General features: G+C 40.0%; 1 protein-coding gene across 1 annotated transcript in view; it reads left to right on the top strand.

Moving 5' to 3' along the window:
- The first annotated feature begins 14161 nt into the window (after window positions 1-14161).
- Window positions 14162-22276, top strand: part of UMODL1 (uromodulin like 1) — a 51123-nt gene continuing 43008 nt past the window's right edge. Inside the window, exons 1-2 of the mRNA XM_071752981.1 lie at window positions 14162-14809; window positions 19484-19726. Coding sequence (XP_071609082.1) covers window positions 14704-14809; window positions 19484-19726 — 349 coding nt within the window. The 5' untranslated portion in view covers window positions 14162-14703. The remainder of the gene's footprint in view (window positions 14810-19483; window positions 19727-22276) is intronic.

Genomic DNA, 22276 nt, shown 5'->3' with positions numbered 1-22276 from the left:
TCTAAAGGCATCCTCCTAAGGTCTCCTCTTATTTCCAAAGTAGCCCTAAGTAGTATTAAAGTTGTCTTTTAAACACAAAAAGGAAGTTTGGTGTTGGACAGAACATGGTGAAAAAACAAATTTCTCTTTGTCTATGAACAATGGAGGTAGTGAAAGTGGGGAAAGGCAAGGGTTGCCAGGATGCCATATGAAGGAATTGCTGCTGGAAGCTGACACACAGAGAAATTATTAGTTAGGGGTTTTCCAGGCTAGAAGAGAGGGTAGGCTTGAATTATTTAGATCTAGTCTTGAATCTTGACATCCATGCTTGAATCTGACCTCTGTAGTCTTGTCAGTGGACTCTGGAGTTACTGAAGTGGCTGATTTGTTCCCAGGAATCTGCAGAAATCTGTGATGTGAAACAGAAATGCTGTCCTCTCCTCTCTGGCAGGCTTCTCCGCTGCCTAAATGTTTTTTGACCTCTTTAGGTGGACATTTTTTCCGTGTATATTACAGTTGTAAAAGTTCTTGAAATATGGGCAGGATCCTTGTGTTAGAAACTTTTTCTCCATTGCTTCAGCTTGGATTAATTTTATTGGTTAGTACAAACCTCTCATTTATTTGTCAGTACAGCATTGACCTGGAAAAGAAAAAGTGAGAGGGAATTCTATAATTCATGGCATCCTACCTTAAAAAGCTGGTCAATTATCTTCAGATTATTTTGTATCCTTGACACTGTCAGTCTCTGAGACTGGCTGGTATGTGTGGTATTTTGGGGCTTGACTATTTTATCTGAGACCACTGCAGAGGGGCAGACTTGTCCATTTCAAAGTGTAGCTTGTAATAAATCCACTGTACCTGGATTGCTACAGTAACCAACACTGTCTTGGAGTACTTGTTGGCCAAGCATTTTTGAAAGGCTGTATCTGGAATTATTTTTCTGTTAAAGCTAAAATGCACACTTTCTTCCTGTATATGTTTCATTATGACCATTTATATGACCATTATAAGTCAGATGATTCACCTCTGCATTACTGTTTCTGCATTTCCATTGCCTTAATTTTGTCTTTTGGAGGTTTTACAGTCTATAATTAGCAAATGATATATTTAGCAATGTACATCTAGCTTTCTTCCTGGCTTCCTTCCTGCCTGTCTTCCCTCCTCCTCTGCTTCCCTTCCTTTTGCCTCCTCACCTTCCTCAATCCAAGGTGGTTGCTTCTTGTCTTTATTTCATTACAGCTTTTCAGGGAGTGAGCTGGAAGGTTGTCACAGTTTAACACTGGCCCGGCAATTAAACCGAGTGACAGATACTCTCTATTAATCTCTCTCTCCTCCCTGATAAAGAAAGGAAAGAGAATAAGGGAGAGAGTCTTATGGGTTGGAAACTAAACTACACAATTTTAATGAAACAGTAATGATAAATAGGAAAAATTACCAAATATATACAAATAGACAAATATACAGGAAAATGGATACCACGTTCCTTCCCCCCTTTTCCTCCAATAACTCTCACATCACCACTGAGGCTGCAGGGCAGCTCTGGGAAAGTTCAGGCTGGACTCCTGGAGTCGGCAGCATTTGGGAACTGGAGGCAGGAACACACAGATAGGGGCTGGCACGGATCAGGACCACAGGCAGACGGATGGATGGAATCCTCCCAGGATGCTGAAGCAAAACAGGGAATGGGTGAAGGAAGGGAAGCAGGAAAGGCAGGAAGGGCAGGAGGCCGGAATCTGGAAGCCTGGAAGCTCTTGTGATCCCTCAAATTTATTCTGAGTATGATGTGTATGGGATGGAATACTCTGTTTGGTCAATTCTGGCATCTATCTTGTCCCTTCCTCCCCAAAGGAGGGCTGCAGGTGGGACCTCTTTCTTCCTTCTGGAGGGTAAAAGTTTTCATCAGGGCTGAGCAGTGTCCTTGGCTCTGCATACCAGGCTCTCTAGCAGTAACTATAAACATTGAGTGTTATCAGTCCTAGAAGCAGACACTGTCTGAGAAACTTGCTGTTAATTTCAGCAAGTGCAGCTACTTACAAGAGACTTAGCTGAAAGCAAAAGTACAAGACAGAAAATCACCTTTATCCTGTCCCAAACCAGGACAAAGGTTTCACTCACTTTGCTGCTAAAATGTGACTTGCTCTCTTTATTCATAAGTTAACTAAGAGAAAATTCTTCTTGACTTTTCATGCTGTGTCAGGGTACAACCTCATATCCACAAAAATGCTTTACAGCACAGATTTGCTGAGTATTTCAGATACTCTACTTGAGTGGTTCACTGCTCACTTTTCTATCAGTGCACCCCAGCACTGCTAGAAAGGCCCCATCTTTTCCCAGCAAAGTGTGCCTTCAGCCATCAAGAGCAGCCCTCAGCTCAGGTGTGTACCAAGACAGAGGACAGCAGTTGCTTCTGTATACAGTGATTAAAAACTGGATTAAGCTTAACAGCATCTCCATATGTCAGTTTTCTGCAGGTGGTGGATATGGAACAAGTGGTGCTGGTGGTTGGTGGCAATTGGAAGTGTTGTAGTTAACCACAGTTTAACAGATTATCTCTTGCAAGCTAAACTGAAAAATCTGGCTGGGAATATGTTTTTGGCCAGTGGTGAACAAAAAACCTGAAACAAACAGCATTAAAAAGGATGAACCTCAAGGTGTTTAGTATTTTAAAATGCTGTCGATGATGTCAAGTTGTTAATGGATTTGTGTTCAAAGGTGGTGTATCTGTTTACATTTTAGAGGAAGCATTTGAAATTGAAGTAGTATGTCATTAATACACGGAACTCTGGGATTTTAAAATTCTGAAGTTAAAAAGGACTGTTACAATCATATAATAGACATCTATATGTAAATGGTACATAAACCCTTTAACTAATGCTGCGCTGATTTTACAGCTTCTGGTGTAGCTTTACCTTTTCTGTTTTCCTGAATGATTCGAACCTTTCAAAATAACCTCTTCAATTAAAAAAAAGTAAACTAATTAGGATCGCAAGGAACATTTCCTCTGAAAGTGTTTTAAGAAAAACAAGGTAATTAATGAAGTAGCAAACCCCCTAAGTTTCCAGGAATGGAATCTGTAACTTCAAGAGAGAAGAAAAAGGCAGGTTTATTTTATCTGTAAGGGTTATTAACCAAGGGGAAAAAATTCTGGGGCTTATGGTGGCTTCTCTGTCACTAAGACCAAATTCCTGTCTGGAGGTTGTGCCATAGCACTGTGTACATGCCTGGCACATTCCCAAAGGTGTTGTGGTGAGTCAGGAGCCAGTGGGAAAGCTTCAGCAGGGAACTGGCCCTCACAGCTCTTCTTAAAGCTCTGAATGGGGCAGCCTGGTGGCTGATGTTGGGTCGACATAACTGAACTCTTAATTCCTGCTAAACTGCATGCTGATGGTTGTCACTTGATAGCTACAGATTTTAGTGAGCTAAAGAGATAAGTTCGTGTTTGTTTGGTTTTGGTTTTTTGTTTGTTTTTTTTTTCTTAATCTGCTGAAACTTCTGGACATCTGTTTAGCTTCAAGTATAGGCTTATTGGCATAAAACCTCAGCAAAACTTTGTATTGTGTCACTAACAGATGACCTAAAAATAATAAATTCAGGGTATTCTCTCAAGATATAGCAATCATTTCCTGTTGCCTGGCAGTATCTTCAGTACTGAACACAGAACTGGGTATTTATTTTATGATGCTGCGCAGAAAAATGTTTGCAATTTTCCACTGTGATTCCCCCAAGAGGAAGAACCCATGGCTCATACAGAGAGAGCAAACATTAATGATGCCTTCTATTCATCTTGGCAAATATACGACCAAGTTTCTGTTCCTCTTTCTCTATTTCCATAAATATTTACTGAAAGACGCTCTTGTGCTTTCTTAAATTCACCCCACTTATTGTCAGTGGGAATTATCTTGAACTTATTCTAAATAGCTTGTTATAGAATAATTTAAATTTTAGTTTATTTTTAAGTACTTCCTTTTCAATAATCCTGTGTTCAGTAGTCTACAAAAATCTTCTCCCCTTTCTTGAGGGAGGACTGAGAATTTTTATAACGTATCTCTAGGTGATATTTTATTGCCCATACAATTATGTGTGATCTGGTTTAAAGGGAACATCATAAAACCATAATGTCCTGGGGTTGATAGAAGACTGTGAAGGCCTTGATTTCATAGTATGCTTCAGGCAAGTAAGCTGCTGCATACCCCCTGAACAACAGTACTTAACCATCACTTGTAGGACTGGGGTATTTTTCTGAATGAATACAGCCCCTGACAATAAAAAGGACAGGTTTAATGTCCTTGTTCTCCTGGAATATACGAATAAGGGGCAGACAAAAACTTTCATGGTTTCTTGGGCTGGACTAAGTTTTTCCTGTGACCTGGAGTACACCCAGTGTATACCTTCCATCTGCATTTTTATGGGAAGACATTAATGCTGGAAATAGGCTTTTACAAGCTGAGTCAATGAAGAGGGTCATGAAATAAATCATGCAGGGCCATTCTCATGGCAGCCACGGTGGACCTGGTAGACATTTAGAAAACAAATACATGCTAAACCCAACAGTTTCAAATAATTCGAGTTTCTTCTCGTTGCTGGTATTTGAACACTGGTCAATCCCTCTGATAATAATAAACCCCCAAGTCTCCTTTTATGGTGAAATCTGTTAGAATGGATGGAGCAGTTGACGGGAGAGCTCATCAAAATTAGGCTGAGCTGGTGATGAGCTCAACTGAGCGAGTGAAATTTTGTTCTTGTTTTTCTTTTGTTTACATGGTAACTGTCTCTTTCCTTTTCTCATACAAATAAATGTCATGTAGCATAGCTGAGATGCAGTGCCTTTCATTTGTCAGAAGGAGTTGCTAATAATTGAATCACTTGAACAGTGAAATTTGATGGAGCTTTATAATGGAAAAATATTAATATGCTAGGATGAAGTTTTTGGCATGTTAAGACCACCCTGTCACATCTACCTTCTAAGAAAAAAATAAGTTCTTTTATTCATATAGGGCAGATGATGAAGCTTTCCAAATCATAAAAATTCACTGTTTCAGTTACAGATTTTTTTGCACAGTCTTAATGGTTTTAAACTTAACCTCAGCAACAGCTTCTTTTCATAGTACAGAAAAATAATTGAGACATCAAACTGATCCTAAGTCAGTCTATCAAATACCATTTGAAGGGAACAGATTTTAAACTGATCCTTAAGCATGCAAATCCAAAATACTTTTCATTTGTTTTCCTAACAGCTGATTGCATAATGTGATGTAGTTTGAATGCAGGGAGCCAGAAAGAATAAACAAGTTAATAAGGTGCCGTGGGACTTGCCTTTATGGTGTGCATGTAAAGACTTGTTAAGGACTGAGGCTTAAACTAAACTGATAGCTGAAAGCTTCTTGAGGGTGTTTACAACATCCAGCTCAAGCATCCAAGGCACAGGGAGCTATTTCCCTCCTCACTGATTGCACACCCTTGCTGTAAAGCAAACCACTGTTTCTGTTTCATTTTTTCATGTTTGTCTCATCTATCTGTGCCAGAACTGGTCTTTCCTTATCAGAATTGCTTTATAAATTATGATGCTTAAAGAGTGTAATAATAATGGTTGAACAATGGGGTTTGTAAGATCAAGTTTCAACAGACTGATTTAGTTCCATCTTTTCCATTTTAAAAAAATTTAAGTTATTGACACATTTAAGTTATTGACACATTTGTGAATCAAATACAATTCTTCTTGCAATGGTTGTATTTTTGTGTATATGTGTATATACACATATCTATACGTATGCATCTACCAGTATGTATCTGTCTATATATATATGTACATAGGCTTGTGTGTGAGTATAAATATACATGCACCTAAAAAAAAATGTCTATAATGGTGGAGACATGGTTAGAAAAAAACTTAAGCAAAACATTCTTTTGCATTGACTATTGAGACTGGTAGAAATGTAAAAAGGGAGAGGCAAATGAGGACCTAAAAGTGTATTAAATTAAGACCTTTCTGCTTTCATAAGCACTAGTGCTCTTTGTAGGAATGCAGAAAAGATTTTTGTAAGTGGACATTGAGTTTTATGTGCATAACTCTTTCCCTTACGGGAAACCAGTCTCCCAAAATCTATTTTTAGACAACTCTAGGTTGAAAATCAGCTCATTTTTTTAGGGACTAGGTAGCTGCATAATGTAGGCATATGACTCTTAAAAATGTAGATGTATGTTTGTTAAAAAAAACTCCAACAACCTGCACCTCCCATTTCTTCCTTGGCACAGCAAAAGGAAGGGGAATACCAGTAGCATTGGAATTTGCCTTTTAAAGGGTCTTTCAGCAGCATCTTAAAGGAAAAAGTGTTCTGACTGTTCCTACTTTTCTCTGCTTCAAGGACCAGAGAATCACACAGAGCCCATTTTTCCAGGTCTATGTCACCTTTCTGCCTAATGATACTAAATCAAATTTACTGATTTTTTAAGCTGCATTCTGTTACTCACTGCAGTTCTATAGAGTGGAAAACTGCCTCAGCCATGCCATTTTTGACATAGAAGTATTACTTTCCTTGTGGACCATATGATAAATTCTTTCTTCCTGGACCCTTGTTATAATAAAAATATATTTGTTGTGACAAGGATACTTTTCTGTGTCCTTCCCTAGCATGAAGTGTTCACTTTGCTGGTAAGGAGACATACATCCAGGAGGAAGCATCAAATTCCAGTCCTGATATCAGGGGGATTTTTGCAGACTGATGATTAAGGGTCTACCCATCTGCTGCTGTTTATAAGACCTCAGGGCTCATCACATGAAATTTTCTAGTGCCCAAAGTTATGTTAAGTATTCGTGTTGCTTCTAGAAGTACAATGTCTATCAAAAGCAGGTCTTCTACAAGCAGGAATGATGTTGCCTTTCCATGTTTCCCAGTGCATGATTGCTTAGAACCAGAAGTATATAGGCAAAGCATTTTAAAATTTTTTTTACTCTTGTCCTCACCTAAGCTTTTGCTTTCTGAAATTTTTCTTTCCAAGTAAGGCATGGAAGTTTGAAAACTGTCCTAAGGTGTTTCCTGACTTTGCTAGTGAGCCCTGGTCCATCCATCCCATCAGATCTCAGAAGAAAAGAACGGTGAACTAAATGAAAAGGTGCTAGGTACATTCCCATTCATTTCCCTTCCTACTTTTTAAGAAACACACACAGACTCTCTTATCTCGTTAAACTGATGTAACCAATGCAAGTAATTGTACCAGCAGTGCTGCCTTTTGGGGGAAATCTGAGTCCCGTGACTCTCACCCTCTTGACTCCCACCTTTCAATCAGAACTTAAGGCCTTAGATCAATTCATGAGCTCCGTCTCTCGCATACAATAATATCAGTATTTTTTAGAATATAAATTAATGGCAAAGATGAAGAGTGATGGAATCCCTGTGCAGGTATTTGTACTTGGAATTTGAATGATAAAAGAGTGTTAATCATAACAATAGCCAAGTTCTTATAATCCTTGTAGCATTAGCATTATATCTATAAACTGAAGGTCCTATAATTTTCAGAAGCAAATAACAAAGAAAATACCCTTTGCCCCACACCACTTGCAATCCAAATATCACAAGAGGACAGGGTTATGTGCCTCTTTAACCAAAGCCAGATGTTTGATTTCAAGGAGGGAATTAAAATTAATTTTCACTAGGGAATTTTTCTCATGTGGAAGGTCAGCACAGGAGAAAGCACACAGGAAGTTTCCCTACTGGCATTTGTGCTAATTAAGGGTGCAGAACAGATTGAGTAAATAACCCACTGTTTTCCTAAGCCAATAAACATTTTGAAAAGCATTGCCTTTTGAGCTTTAAATATGAACTCTCAATATCTGGCAAAATGTGGGGTTTTTAAAATTATTTTTAGTTAAATAGAGTGAGATAATTTTAGTTTTGGTGGGGTTTGTTTCTTTTTTTTTTTTTTGATCTGAAAACTGGAAGGAGAGAAGAATCAAGAAAATTACTTTCCTCTTGTTTCACAGTGTGTGACCACGTGTTTCTCTTCACCTGGGAATGCCAAAACCCAGTGTGAAGTCTTCTTGTGCTCCAAACATCGATCCTCCTTGCCAGACATCTCTCCTTTTTTCTTGATTAGCTTTGCAAAGATGATGATGGATTGTTTCTTCTATGGATTACCAAGCCAGTGATGCAATATAGTCTTTATTACAAACCAAGCATTTAGATTTCTACTCCCCTTCTCAGCACTGTGATATTGTAGAGGAACTGCCAGTGTTTATATCAGCAGTTGATGCTGCTGGGGCTAGGAATGATTTTCCTTTCCTGTGTACCTGGAGAAGCAGATGGTGCTATCTCACTGGGGCAGGGGCTGCATGTAGGAGAGGGTGTAGAAAGTTTCTCTGGCATCAGAAGTGGAAATATCAGTGCTGAGGAACTGATGAAATGAAGCACTGTTCTTCTCCAGGTTAATGTAAAACTCACACTCTGCAGATGAAGGCTGCACAGTCCAGCAAAGTGTGACTCTTGTGAGAGACCTGTGGGCTAATTGTAGACTTTCACTCTTATATTACTTAATAATTCACAGATACTAATGGAATAAATCATCCTAATGTGCTGGAAAACACTGTTCAAGCTGGAGCTTTGCTCTCTGTTATAACTGAAAGCTTGAATTCAACAGACACTTCAAATGACAAAATTCACTTGGTGTGGGAAACCATGGTGAATGTGTCAAAATGTAGAGTCAGAGCAGGACACTAATAGCTGCCTGCTGAGTAAGTCAGAGGCTTAGCCCTGAAGTGCCTTCTGGGCAAGTCTGAATGTTTGTACAGACTTGGCTTGGTTCTGAGAGACACCTGGAGCAGGGTTTCTCATAAATTCTTTGGGGGAAGGGTACAAGCAAGGGCATAGAAAACCCATAGATCCTTCAGTTTGACTTACACTGATGATTTAGTATCACTCTCAGAACAGAAATAATTTCAAAACAGCAGCTCAACTGCTACACTTGACAGCAGGCCAGCATTTTCTTAAAAAAAAAAAAAAAAACAACAAAAAACACAACCCAATTCCTCACTGTATACAGTGAAATCTCTGAAACTATTGGTGAATTTTCTGTTTGTTCAAATTCTCTCAGATTAGAGTTCACAACTTGTCTGGTTGTTATATTTTGGCAAAAAATTAAATCTCTTATTGTTTGTTTGGTTTGGGTTTTTTTTTTGCAGCCCAAGCTTCCCTTTACCGCAAACTTCCACTCCATGTAGGTTTTAGCCATTTGATGTTTTAGTAATTTGGTGGTTTTCTGCCCACTTAAAAAGCTCCCTGCCTTCCTTGTGCTTCATAATCCACTGTTTATTTGGGTTGATCACAGGTTAATTACAGGTATTAATATGGGAAAAAAGACACAATACTCATCCCCAAAACAACTCCCTGCTTTCCTTCTTCTAAACAAATCAACTCAAACATTTGTACATTCTAACCAGGTTAAAATGTGCTGGTTTTTTGCAAACCTTTCCTGAAGTCCTTACTCTGTATCCACACAGTAAGAGTGGGTTGCTAGAACTTGTGCTGTCTGTAAAGTGGGTGTTAGTCCCTTAGTCCAGTGCTTCTGCTTTGAAAGGCTTCTCTTCCTTCATGAGCATCTCTGCTTTTAATTGAGCTGGCTCAGGAGCACACAGAAACAATTATCCTTTGAGTCCTTCAGAGTGAGAAGCTTCCCATAAGGATTTCAATTTAATGCACTGATGAGTGATCTTGCACAAATTGTGAAATATTTTTGAGGGTTTGCAATGATTTATAAAAATCTCTCATTGGAAAGATGGGCTGGGGCCTGTGTGTATATGTCTGTATCTCTTAGCTGGAAATAAGGGCTAAATCTCATGTTCACTAACAGCAAAAAGGGAATTGTGTATTTTGGCTGGTTTATTTAGGGCTTCAAATCTGCTTAACAGAGGCAGATTTCACATGCATGTGCAGGAGACAGATTCACAAAGGGAATTGCCAGTTGAACGCAGAGTCCTCTGTTCTTCCCATCCTAATCCTGGTTGTATCTCAGATGAGTTTAAGAGGGATAAGAGGTGGGAAGTCAAGAGGAGCAGTGGGTGCCTTCGGTGATAAATAGTTTTCAGGCAGCAGCACTGGCACTAACCAGTGAATCCTGGCCACTGGTGTTTGGAAGACATTGCTGTTCCTGAGCCCCATCAGCAACAAAGTGTGAAATTGGTGTCAGTGCTGTCTTCTGAGCTCTTCACTGCAAAGAAGCCAATGGTCCAGACAGTGAGACAGTGAGGAGGGGCTCTGGTCCCTTCACCAAGCGCTGATACAGGCCAGGCATGATACTCTTTGCTGAACAGGACCTTCAGGTGGACTTGGCCCTTGAAACTCATGGGGGGAGGCTGAGCAGGAGACCCTTTGATTCTTTTCCAAGTCAGATTTCATAACAAAGAGCAATATCTGCCACCCAGACTGCTTTCTCTTAAAAATGCCTGGATTTTAGTGTTATAAAAAAGAAGCATACTATGAAACATCTTGGATGGGAATTAATTCCCTGCGGCACTGCTGAATCAAGTATGAGGTGTGATCAACAGTCTCATCTGATACCAAACGTGGCATTGGGAGTGGGACCATGTCATCAAAGCTCTGGAGCAAACAAGAGCTTCTCTGTGCTGAGATTGCACAACCAGTGATCAGTCAGAGGAGCCAAGCCAGGCAGAGATTCGGCATGACCTCTGCCTGACTCATATTTTTTCCTCCTGTTACCAATAAGAACTTTTTCCTCATGAGTCACTTTAAAACAGTTTGTGCGTGTTCAGGGAAAAAATAAACCCCAAAGATTTTCCTGAGGAACAGTTTGTTGGTGATGCAGACAAAAGCAGTGAGTACTGTCAGGGACTGTTCTGCATGCACAGTTGAGCTAATTAACTCTTAGAGCTTTGAGATAATGGTTTAGTTTTGTTTTTTTTTACTGTCATTTACGTGTGTCCCTTCATCTTTCATGCATTTTCTCCAAAACACTCCATAAAATGAGCAAGAGTTACTATTTGACTTTTTGGTTATGTGTCAGAAGCTCAGGGAAGCAAGGGTCCCTTAAAAAGCTGCCAGTTTACATGTTGTCCATCCTAACACAGACCTTGCATATGCTGGCAAAACAGTTCTTTTTCTATTCTACTTTCTTCTCAGGTAATACGAGCAAAACCATATTTCTAATATTGTAGCTGTGGCTTTCACAAGGTCTGAAATACTGGGCTTTCTGCCCTCCACAGCGACTTCATTGCACTGGCAAATTTAACCTCTGTGACTTGCTCTTGCCTGCACAAGAGGTCCATGGGTGTGGAGGAAATTCAATTCCCTGGAATTGCAGGCTAGCTTTTTAACTCAGAGCTGAGCAGTTATAAGTTTCCAAGAAGTTCAGTCCTCTGTAGGGAATAGATATTAAGGTGTCCGTTGTTTGTATTGATTTTCAGAAGCTGCAATAAGTTTGTGTCCTGGTGGCAGCAGTGATTTATTTTGTTTTGTCTTTAGCTGCAAAAAGTTTAATTCTGGCTAAGTCAACCTGTTCCACTCCTCTAGCACCTTTTTTTCCTTGCTGACTAATTTAGCCCAGTTTTGACAGATTAGCTGCAGGCTTGAAGGCAATTAAATTCCTGCAGGCTTCACAGAGATTAAAACCGGGGAAGAGGAGAGAAACCTGAGCAATGTCCCACAAAGGGAGAGATTGGTTGGAGCTCAAACCTTACTAAATACCTGAAATGTAACAGCAGGGACAGTTTTCAATCCTGCCATGATGGTGAGACAACGTTCACTGGGAGCTGCAAGCACCAATGCAGCTGTGGGGCAGAAATCAGATGGAAATTTGGTCTCATCTGAACTTCTTTTTCCCTTTAGCTGGCAGGTAACAACATGGTTTTGCCTTTGCGTTCCTGACCTGGATCAGTTTGTTTTCAATTTGAGACCCTCAGGTCTCATGGCTCCTCCATCCATTCCCACAGTCTGCTGTGGCCACAGTCTGGGCTTCCTAAGGCTGAAGTCTGTAATCCTAAATCTGTAATCACACTGAAAGGCTGGAAGTCTGGAAGAGTTATCTGGGAGAAAGTTACTGACAGCTGATTTTGAGAGGTCAGGTTAAGTGATTTTCGGTCCTTTACATCTATGGGAAGGCGTGTTGACCTATTGAGCACAGAACAGCTTTTGTTACATTCCCATGGAGCCCAAATGCATAGTCGGGTTCCCTGCATGCAAACCAGTCTGCCTTGAAATGTCATAACCATTTGGGGCATCTGAAACAGTGCTTATTTCATGGACAAAATAATGCCAAGCAAAAAGAAATGTTCCAACAGCTGACCTTTCTGTGTCAAACTCCTAGCCCAAAGAAGATCAGGATCTTCTAAGTGAGTAATTAAATCAAAAGTGAATCCATCTAAAGAAATAAATGCCTAAAAATTATGATGAGAAACCCTGCTGACAGCCACAGTATCCCAATTACTGATAGTACAGTCAAGGAGAGTCAAATTCCATCTCTCAAAATCTGCTTCTTGATTCTGTAAAATTATCCATGAATGGATTTTGACATGCCTTTTATTGCCACAGCTCTTCATTGTATAAACTGCATACTTTAGATCAATTCAGGCATTACTAACGTAACTGCAGAAAAAAATATAAACAACAGAGCCAGGAGAACTGATCAGCTTCAGATGACTGGGCTGGGAGGACTGTGATGCGGTCCTTCCAGAATGAAATCCAGCTCACTGCCAGCACCACGCAGCCCAGGCTTTTATTCCACTAAACATCTCCTTCTCTGTTTCTCTCTCCGTTGACCTTTCTCACCACCAAAGCAAGAGTGAGCAAATTTTCTAATGGAGTCCTAATATAGCACCTAGTTGAAAGGAATAAGGGAAAAAAAATTATCCATGAAATACACTAATGGTTGATTAAAAATAGAGTTATATGTAGTCAGCCATGCATGTATAGGTGGCCAGTTTTCCAAAGCAATGAATGAATCTATCTAATATCCCTGTAGGACACTGTGTATTGACTTGTGCTGAATAGATGCAACTTATTACAGCAGCTGAATAATAAGAAAAGCACATACTACAGCCTGGGATGCAGGGCATCACCTTAAACTTAGTGGGTTAATGAAGTGTGAGAATATGTCTGGGCGATCTGAATATTATCCAGGACATAGGATGCATGTTTAATTGCCTGAGAGGCCTCTTCCAGTTATATGCATTGCTAAAAAGTAAGTTTCTATGTGCCTAAATGATTGCAACTGAAGAAATAGTGCAGATATGAATCTTCATAGCTCTAAGAATTTGCAAATTACAAGGTAAATCCTGAAATACATAAGACTTCTGTATCCATTCTTTGTTTAGATTAAACACCCACTAACTCTTCTTACTTGCCAGTTTTCATTTACTACTGCAATAAAGTTGCAAATTAAAATCACTGTTAGTTGCCTGACCCTAAGCAGAAGCCTTCTACAGCTGTCAGCCATAAGACTGGGCTCTAAGTACACAGTTTTATCCAATATTTTTCATAGTCCTATATATGAGCATGTATACTTGAGTCTTTTAGCACTGGGATGTTAGCTTTTACTGCAAGTTGTGGGGTTTTTTTAATTAAAAAAAAATATAAAATATTAAAGGCCATCCCTCTGCCTCTGAACCAACCAGCAATTTCCCTGTTGGCCCCACATGTTCTCCAGAGCCCCAGCTCTCCTACCTTGTGATTGGTAACATGGTGATTACCCAACAGGGTTTTACAGAAGTAATATTACTGATAGTCTGAACATAACAAGTGAGAGAGTTTGTAGTTTCAGCTCCATTACATCTGGCCCTTCAAACCATGTGAAATTGCCTGCAACACTGTAATATGTATTTAAGTTCTGGTCTGAACTTATTGCCTCAGCTCCAAGAACCATACCTGTGATTTTCTGTAGTTCAGTGTCAGCTGCTCATAAAATACCAGATTCTGTTTGCACCTTTTCTGTGTGTGAGCCAAATGATGTTGCACTGAGGTTACTGCCTTGCACTGCAAAGCTGCAGGCAGATCTATCTTGGGAAGTGTGTGAGCCAAATGATGTTGCACTGAGGTTACTGCCTTGCACTGCAAAGCTGCAGGCAGATCTATCTTGGGAACATGCCTTCATGATTTACACAATGAAAAAGAAGGGATTTTGTTTTCTCAAATCTCCTGATTCATGCCCTGCCTTGTAAGGTTCTTGTTTCCCTAGCATTGCTCTTGTTTCTGTGAAGCTGAAATTGCAATGAAATGAGCACTATGAGAGCAGCTAGTGAAACAGCTTAAATCCAGGAAAAAAACCCCAACATTGACGTAGACATTTGCTTTTATTCTTAGTCTATTTGCAAAGTATAAAATTAAAGACCTAAGAAATAGTATCACCTGATATATGAACAGAAATGAAGATGCATATATCTGACATTTGAGGGATGTTAATCTGGCTACTGGCTGTTCATTGGGTGAGAGAGAATAAGTGCTCAGAAGGATAAACCTGGACTAAACCAGCAATTTTGAAATGTCATTTTCTCAAAATGAGGTGGGGAGTGGGGCCAAATTGAGCAGGTAGAAGAGGGAGGTTCCCTGGAGAGAGCACGAAGGAGAGAGAACTGGCAAAATTCCCACTGGAGCTTCTTTGTTTCTGTTGCCAGTAGTTATCACCTACCTGCAAAAGGTAAAAAAAAAAAACAGAAAACCTTTTCCCCTGATCCAGAAGTCTGCATGTAAGGACAATCGAGCTCTACCACCTTGGAAACAAAGTGATATGAGAAGCTTATCCAGGATGGGTGAGATAATGGCCAGGATCACTCTTATTTCTGTTCTCACCTTCTGGGCAGCCACACAGCAGGGAAGGGGAAATGAAATTACAGGTGAGTGATACAAACCTGGTCAGAAGCCAGTGGCTGTTATGTAGGACAGTTTAGTTTGGGTGTGGGATATCTCTTTATTTGAAATAAATGGGCCAAGGTGGTCACTCTGGAGAACTGGCAATGTCTCGGCAACTATTTAAGAATCCTCTGTTGATAGTTAAAAAAAGAAAGTCTAACAAAGCCCAAATATAACCTTTATTCCCAGTTCTTTATCCCTAACCATAAGCCCTGTCATTTCTTTATTTCAGAAAGGAATGAGTAATTCAGCTCTGTGTTCAGTAATGTGCAACTTTTTTTTTGACAATGTCTTTAAACTTAACTTTTGGAGGAAATTGTATAACAGTGTACTTGGAAAAATTCCTAGACGTGCATAGAATGAGGTTGTAGAACACATGTTTAACTTTAATCTATGGTATGGATGGTAATTTATAAAAAACCTAACCTAGGTTGTAACTGTTGAATCAAATCCTAATTTGCTCTTGATTTCTGGTTTGATGTATTTAGATGAGAGAAGACTGTGATTTTTGGCTGCTTTTTTGTTGCATAATTTTACTCAAGTGGTTTTGCAAGTCAACCACACATCAACCATATTTTTTAAAGGCTGGCACACTTTCTTGTTATTCTATCAATGCTGCATTTAAGAAAAAGGCTTTTACAGACTGGGGGTCAGCAGAAATCCCATTCTAGTGCCACTTATTGTAAATGGTATTGACTTTTCAAAGGATTTGGGATACCCAGAAAAATTTTAGCCCTTAAGCCACTTTTTCTCATGTTGCAGAGCATTTGCATTTTAAAGCTGAACTTGAATCTGCCCTCTGTGAACCTGTTCCAACAGATTACTTTTAAGGTTACATCAAGAGCAGAACAGTCTTTAGCTCTTGCTGTTCTCCAGCAAGAAAAGATTTTGCAGATCTCAGCTCACCGTGGCATTTCAGTCACTTGAGCAGTGAATTTTCCAAAACAGCAGCAAAGTCTGTGGCACAAATGCTATCAACCATTATTTATTGCTGATTTTTAAAATCATGCTCTCAGACCTGATCTGGGTTTGACCTTGAATTCTAAGCACTAGGACAAAACCCTAAAGTCCAGAGATGATAGGCATAATGTAGCCCTACTTATGTCAGGTGGCTCCCTTCTCCTGCTTTGCAATTGACTTCAGCTTTGTGTGGCTGGAAACAGCAGCCTGTGGATTTTAATTCCATTTGATGGTGTTGTAATCCCAGAGATGGGGGTAATGAGAACAGAAAGCCAATTTGCTAAAGAGCCCAAATTGATCTAAGCCACATTGCTCAGCAGGAAACTGCTGTCAGCAAATAATTGAACTCTATGAGTGTCAAAGCTTGTTTTAAACTGGATGGAATTGATGGATAATGGCAAGGTTGGCAGGGCTGTACTTTCATCTGTCACCTTCAGGCTGACATCTTTCAATTAAGGTATCTTTTTTATCACCATATCTAAATCTCAAACCTTCTCTTTTGGCATTGGGAGATTCATTATGTATCGAGTCTCAATGTTTAAGTATGAAATATGATTTCATATCTGCTCTGACAGCTGGACCTTCTAATTATAAACTGTATCTAATTCTATACCATTTGATTCTCAGTTTCATACCTGTATTTATGTTGCACATTACTGTAGAGCCTAAGACAGCTCAGATGACTCTGGAATTCTTTAGCTTTCCAGTGCTACGTCCTTGCTGCAGCCACATCTCTGCACAGATGACACGAAGCTTTGATGCTCTCTGTGCTTGGTTGTTCTCTTCCAGTGCCTCCCTTGCTCTGGCCATGCTAATAGAGAAGCTCTGGAGAAATGGAGGGATCATGCTGGTTAGGAGCCAGACTGAAATCTTCCTTACCTGCTCACCCATTTCTAACATAATATTTTACTACAACAGATTCCTTAGTGCAATTGTTTATTTTTCTTGTTTCTATAGAATAAAGTCTGTCCTGCTCCTCCCACCTTCCCTGATCACTAATAGAAGTTTGTGCACTTTCTCTAGATAAAGGCTAGATTCAAAATTATTTAGGTACTCTTTCCATCCCACTTCAGGTATTTAGCCATTCAGGTCCCCTCCTACAAAAAAAAAAAAAAAAAAAAAAAAAAAAAAAAAAAAAAAAAAAAAGCTGAAACAAGATTGCTGTTAGGGTTTTTTTTTCCCATGCTTGCATGTCAAAAAGCATTTGCTAGGGAAGGTATTCTTGGAGCACTAACATGTGGCAAGGGAATGTTTTACAAAATGTCATGACAGCTCTCTGTTTCTTGAGCCTCATATGAAGTGATAATCAATCAAATGCATTAGATAAAAAAACAGCCCTTGATCTCTGATTTCTGCTCCAGAACCCACATTTGTTTTCTTTTTTCCTCTCCCGGAGGGATGTCCTAAATTTAACCAGGGGAGTGAGGCCAACTTACTTTCTCTGGCTCACTTCACCTTCAGTTCTCTCCTGCACAGCAGCCTACATGCCACAGTGAGGTATGAGGGCTTTTCTGGTCCTGGTCAGACCTCAGTCCTGGCCATTGAAGTCCACTCCTGGATCAGACAGGATGTGGTTTTCAGCCCCTCACCTTGAGACTGGCCGGGTGTCTTTCTTCTTCCCACTTACGCCTGTTTTCTTTCACTCTGTTCTTAAGGACAAAGAACAGCCCTGGTGCTTGTTAGTGATGTGAAGGTCTTTCAGCTGGTTTCTCTGAAGAGAGCTTCAGGGACCAGAATCAGAGGTAGGCTGCCTGAAGCTAGAAAGATGAGAAAGCAGGGAGGGAGATTTCCAGGTATCCCTTGTTCTTGATATTTTTCTGCTGACCTGCTCTAAGCAGCAGCATCATGGGGCTCCCTGCAGCCTCCTGGGAGGTGTTTGGATCTCACACTCCCCATCTGTACCAAGGCACCCTGGCACCAATCTCTGCCTTTTGCTGCAGGATGAAGACACAGATGGGTTGGGCAGAGCAGGGCTGGACAATCAGGGGATCCATGCTCTCCCTAGGGAGGTCAGACACGAGTTATTTATAGCTGAGAGAGAAGGCTGGGGGTGGTACATGGTCAGTCCCAACTACTCTGTCCTTCCTTCTACTCTCCCAAAGTGCCCTTTTACTACAGGGAGGTCTCTCTGCCTCTGCATGTGAAGTGCACCAAGCAAATCCATTTTTCTTCATGGTCTTTTGAATACCTAAGGCAAGGAGTGGCTTTCAGGCTGCTCTTATGCAGGACTTAGGATTAGAGATGGAGGAAGACTTTCTGGGGGCTTTGGTTGAGCCACCTTGAGGGACATATTGTGGCCAATTGTATATATCCCATACATTCTTCATGGCTGTCCTTGCACTACAAATAGATTGTCCTATTCCAGTTCTGTTCAAATCAGTGATATCTTTTGTTTTGATGTAAAGTTATATGTGTTAAAATTACATTATTTCTAACAACCTGGCTTTTTTTCTTTTCTTGAGTTGTTTTTTTTCATGTTTCATCTGTTCAGGTAGGAGATAAGCTGTACAAGTAAGATAAGATGTAAATATTTTAATTGTATGTGTGTACTATGTTAGCTTCAGTCTGTCTGTTGACCCACCCTGGTCCCCTCAGACCTTTCAGAAATAACAGTCCTGCCATACTTGAATCCCAGCAGCTAATTCATGTTTATCCTCACTAAAGTTTCTTTTTCTTATTCTAAAGGATGATATAGGCATTTTAATTCTATCCCATCTATTTCCCAAATGAGACACAGGGTGACTCAGCCCCTCTGGCTTTTATAACATCCTATTAAGAGACAGCCTGATGTCTGTGACATGATTCCTGTAGGTTGCTTACTGCTAATTCTACTGGTAATTTTTTTTTTCTTTTTTTAATTTTTCTTGCTACTGCTCAAGTATTTAAGTAAAGCACATAACAAGTACACTCCTCATTGTGACTGGTTTCAGAACTGCAGAAACTGAGTTCCATTCCCAGACCTGCATGAAATTATGTAGTTAATGAGCTTATTACTGATTTAATTTATACTAAAGTCAGTGAACCACAGCAGCTCTCAAAGGGTTCAGTCTAATATGGGCTGCTGCAAATGCACATGGGCAACATAGGAGCTCCAGGAACACCTTTTGTGTCAGATACCTGAAAATCCTTCCCAATAATTTGTGAGAAGCCAGTTTTAGCCCAGGGTGATGTCTGAAGGATGTCTTATTCCAGTTGTCTACTGTGAGTCATCTGCCCATGAGTTCCTTGCCCTTCATTCCCTTCATAGTCAGTGGAAAAAGACAAACGCTTTGGCCGTGTAAGCCTGGAGTGGGCATTTAAAGTACTTGGACAACTCTGCTGTGGAAGTCCCTATTCTCCTCTGCTATTAATTTCTATTATGTGTATTCATTTCCTTTGTACTTACTTATGTTAAATCGCCCTTTTTATGCCGTCCATCTGAAGGCATTCTTTGAATTTTCTGCCAGTCTCCATCCTTTTATGACTGCAATGATGACTATGGCAAGTAGTCACTACTAATTTTTTCTTCTGTCTGTTTTCTGAAGTGATGTTCTTCCTAATGTCAGCCTTGTTGGAAATCATTAATCTCTGTTGGTTCTGTCACTGCTTTTTCATAACAATATTTCTATTGAGATACTGCAGGGAACTTATGCTTTCAAGAGTCAAGCTCGTGCTGATCCCTTTCTTCCTTTTTTGTTTGTTTGTTTGCTTCTCCCTAGAAAAAGGCCTCTCTTTGCTAGGGTACCATCTATGCAACTATAGCCTGACCAAGAATGTGTTTAAAATTGTTGCCTACCAAAAGTCCTATGAGAAAAGCACTTCCTGTGGAGGATGGATACCATGGATGGTGTGTCCCCAGACATACTATAAAACTCAGTATCATACAGTTGAAGTCCCTGAAACCATCACTCTTACAGATTGCTGTGAAGGATATGAGCAAGTTGGACTCTACTGCTCTTTAGGTAAGTTTTAGTCAGACTATCAGTTGAAACAAATGTCTGGTGGAAGGAGGTGAACTTAAACTGAGATATGTAAAGGATTAATTAGTTTCTGGGCAATAGGTTTCTGTTCACTGGTGTCAATGAATCTGCAAAAGTCTACAGTAAGCTTGCCCCAACATGGTAAGAAGTAGACATGAGAGACTAATGCTCCTGATTCTTTGTCTTTGCCACCTCTCATCACAAATTTACTAAAGTTTTAGGTGAGTATGAAGAAGGTGCCTGCTTGTTACCCCCACGAGGGCTCATTGCTTGTCCTAGTTCAGGCCAGTACCTGTGGCCAAGTGCAGTAAGTTCCAAAGCCTTGCCTGGTGCTCTGTTTGCTCTTGTAAATTGTTGTATTGTAAATTCTTGCATTTGCCATAGAGGCTTTCTTCTCAAAAGTAATTCAGGCTGCACTAGGATAACATCTTCTTTGCTTTGGAGCAGGGTCAGTTCCAAGGATGCAGACTCAGTTTTAGTGTTAATTTAAAACAATATGTGGCATCCAGGCAGATTGGTACCAACTGCTTACCAATCGAAGCCATGTAGGGCCCATTCTCTCAGGGCTTCCATGGTTAACTAAGGGTATGTTGGAGGACTGCAAACTGGGGAAGCTTTCCATGGATATCATTTAACTTCTTAGTTTTAAAAAGACCCTCTTTGGGTTGACTTAATCAGCTTCATCTGAAGATGAAAGCTTTTTCCCCTTCCCACATCAGGGCTACCAGTTGTTAACAAGAAATTGCTAACTTTTAGCAGGACTTGAGTCATAGGGGGAAGGGATTTCTTGGAAAAGAAATTTTAATTTTTTTTTTTTTTTAAAACAGATGAAGCTACATGCTTTTAAGCTGAACAGGCGTATAGGATTACCTAGGCCAGCACTGAAGTGCTCCAGCACCCAGGAAAGTTCTTCAGGATATAATTTTGTCTCCTATTTTCAGCATGACATTGCATTTTCTCCATTCCCCCCTTTCAAGTAAAAGTTCTGGAAATCTGAATAGACCCCACACTGTAACAAAAGATTGAAAAGGGAAGGCTCTATTGCAGCTCTGTCTCTTGGTTTGAGTCATAAGACTTGGGTGACTCAGTGCTCTGGGAATGTTCCTTAACCTGCTCCTGCATCAGATCATATAATGTGACATGAGAGGGTATGAGCCATATGTCTTGTCATGGGATCTCCAAAGAACAATGTGTTCATCCTACTTCTAATTGCTTCAGAACATTGGAAAATGAACCTCCAACCAATTTGTTGCAAGATATTTTCTCAGCAGTTACTAGTAGAATGTTGTGTCTAGCAGGAAAATTCCTTTAATAGAAAGACAACACAGAAGTGGTCATTCTGGTTTACTCATTCTTAAAATTATTTGCCAGAGAAGAGGAATGAGAGCATAATTAGACAGACATCATCCCTCTTTTATTGTATCCTGCAATTGTCTGGCTCGGGGGTTGTTACAGTGTCATTCAGGGCAAAATTTGACCTGCAAATTACAGTATGTCCAGGCAGCCTTCTCAGGCTGGCAATGGACCTGCTGTTGATTATATGTAGTTTCCAAGCATCAGTTCCAGGCTCAGAAAAATCTCCAGTAGATCTGTTTAGTGTTAAATAGTCACTTCAGTAAGGTCCTTCTGATATACATGCATATGGATACATGTGTTGGAGAGTCACTGTTTAGTTATGGTTGTCTCTATTTGCACACAAAACTCTATGAATGATCCTGATTTTCAAGATGTTTCAGAACTGTCTCCCTGAGTGGAAAAAGCATCCTGGTAACACCTTACATATTTTTTTCCTAGTATAATTCTATGCTTTTTAAAAGAATCTCTAGGGATGTTTTAGTCTTGAGAGCTGCTGCTGAGCTTATTTCATCTAACATTATTAAGTCTGCAGATCTCTTGTATAGTTTATCTGCAGAATTTCTCCCCTTGCCACATTGTTGATGGGCATTCTGGCCAGGTTTGTCCATGAAATGCTGTGGGGACCTTGACTCTTTTTTCCTGTCAAAGTTAATCTGGGAATATTTTAAACCATGAAAGGATTTGAATGGTTTCTAGGTGATTTCTGTGTGTACATTATTCCAGTATCTTTGCTTTTCAGGGCATTAGTCATAAATTCTGTGAATGGTAATGCACTGTCTAGACACAGTCTTAAATAAATGATGAAAAGAGAAACTGGAACTGCTGGAATTACTGCACAGCGTGCTGTTGAACTACTGTTATTTTCTTCTTGACATTATCCATGCTGGCATGCTCTTCATCCTCCTCGGAGTGGAAAGGTCTCTATGACCTTTCATGGTAACCTGCTCCTGGCCACTCCCCTCCTTTTCTTCCTAGAAGGAAGCATTTACCCTTGCTTGGGCTATGGCAGGTCCTGCTTTTCTTTTATCTTTACTGTTGAGGAAAAAAACCTCTAGATTGTTAGCCAAATCACTCCTGTTTTTCTCATTACTTGACTGTGAAGGGTGTTAAATCTTTTTCAAATGCTGAACCAGCACATGCCCTCCATCCTGATCAGCCTTCAGACAGGTAATTGGG

This window comes from Heliangelus exortis, chromosome 1, assembly GCF_036169615.1.
Source record: "Heliangelus exortis chromosome 1, bHelExo1.hap1, whole genome shotgun sequence".
NCBI classification, from domain to species: Eukaryota; Metazoa; Chordata; class Aves; order Apodiformes; family Trochilidae; genus Heliangelus; species Heliangelus exortis.
Note: the sequence above shows the minus strand (reverse complement) of the source record. Positions and strands in the feature narration are given on the sequence as shown.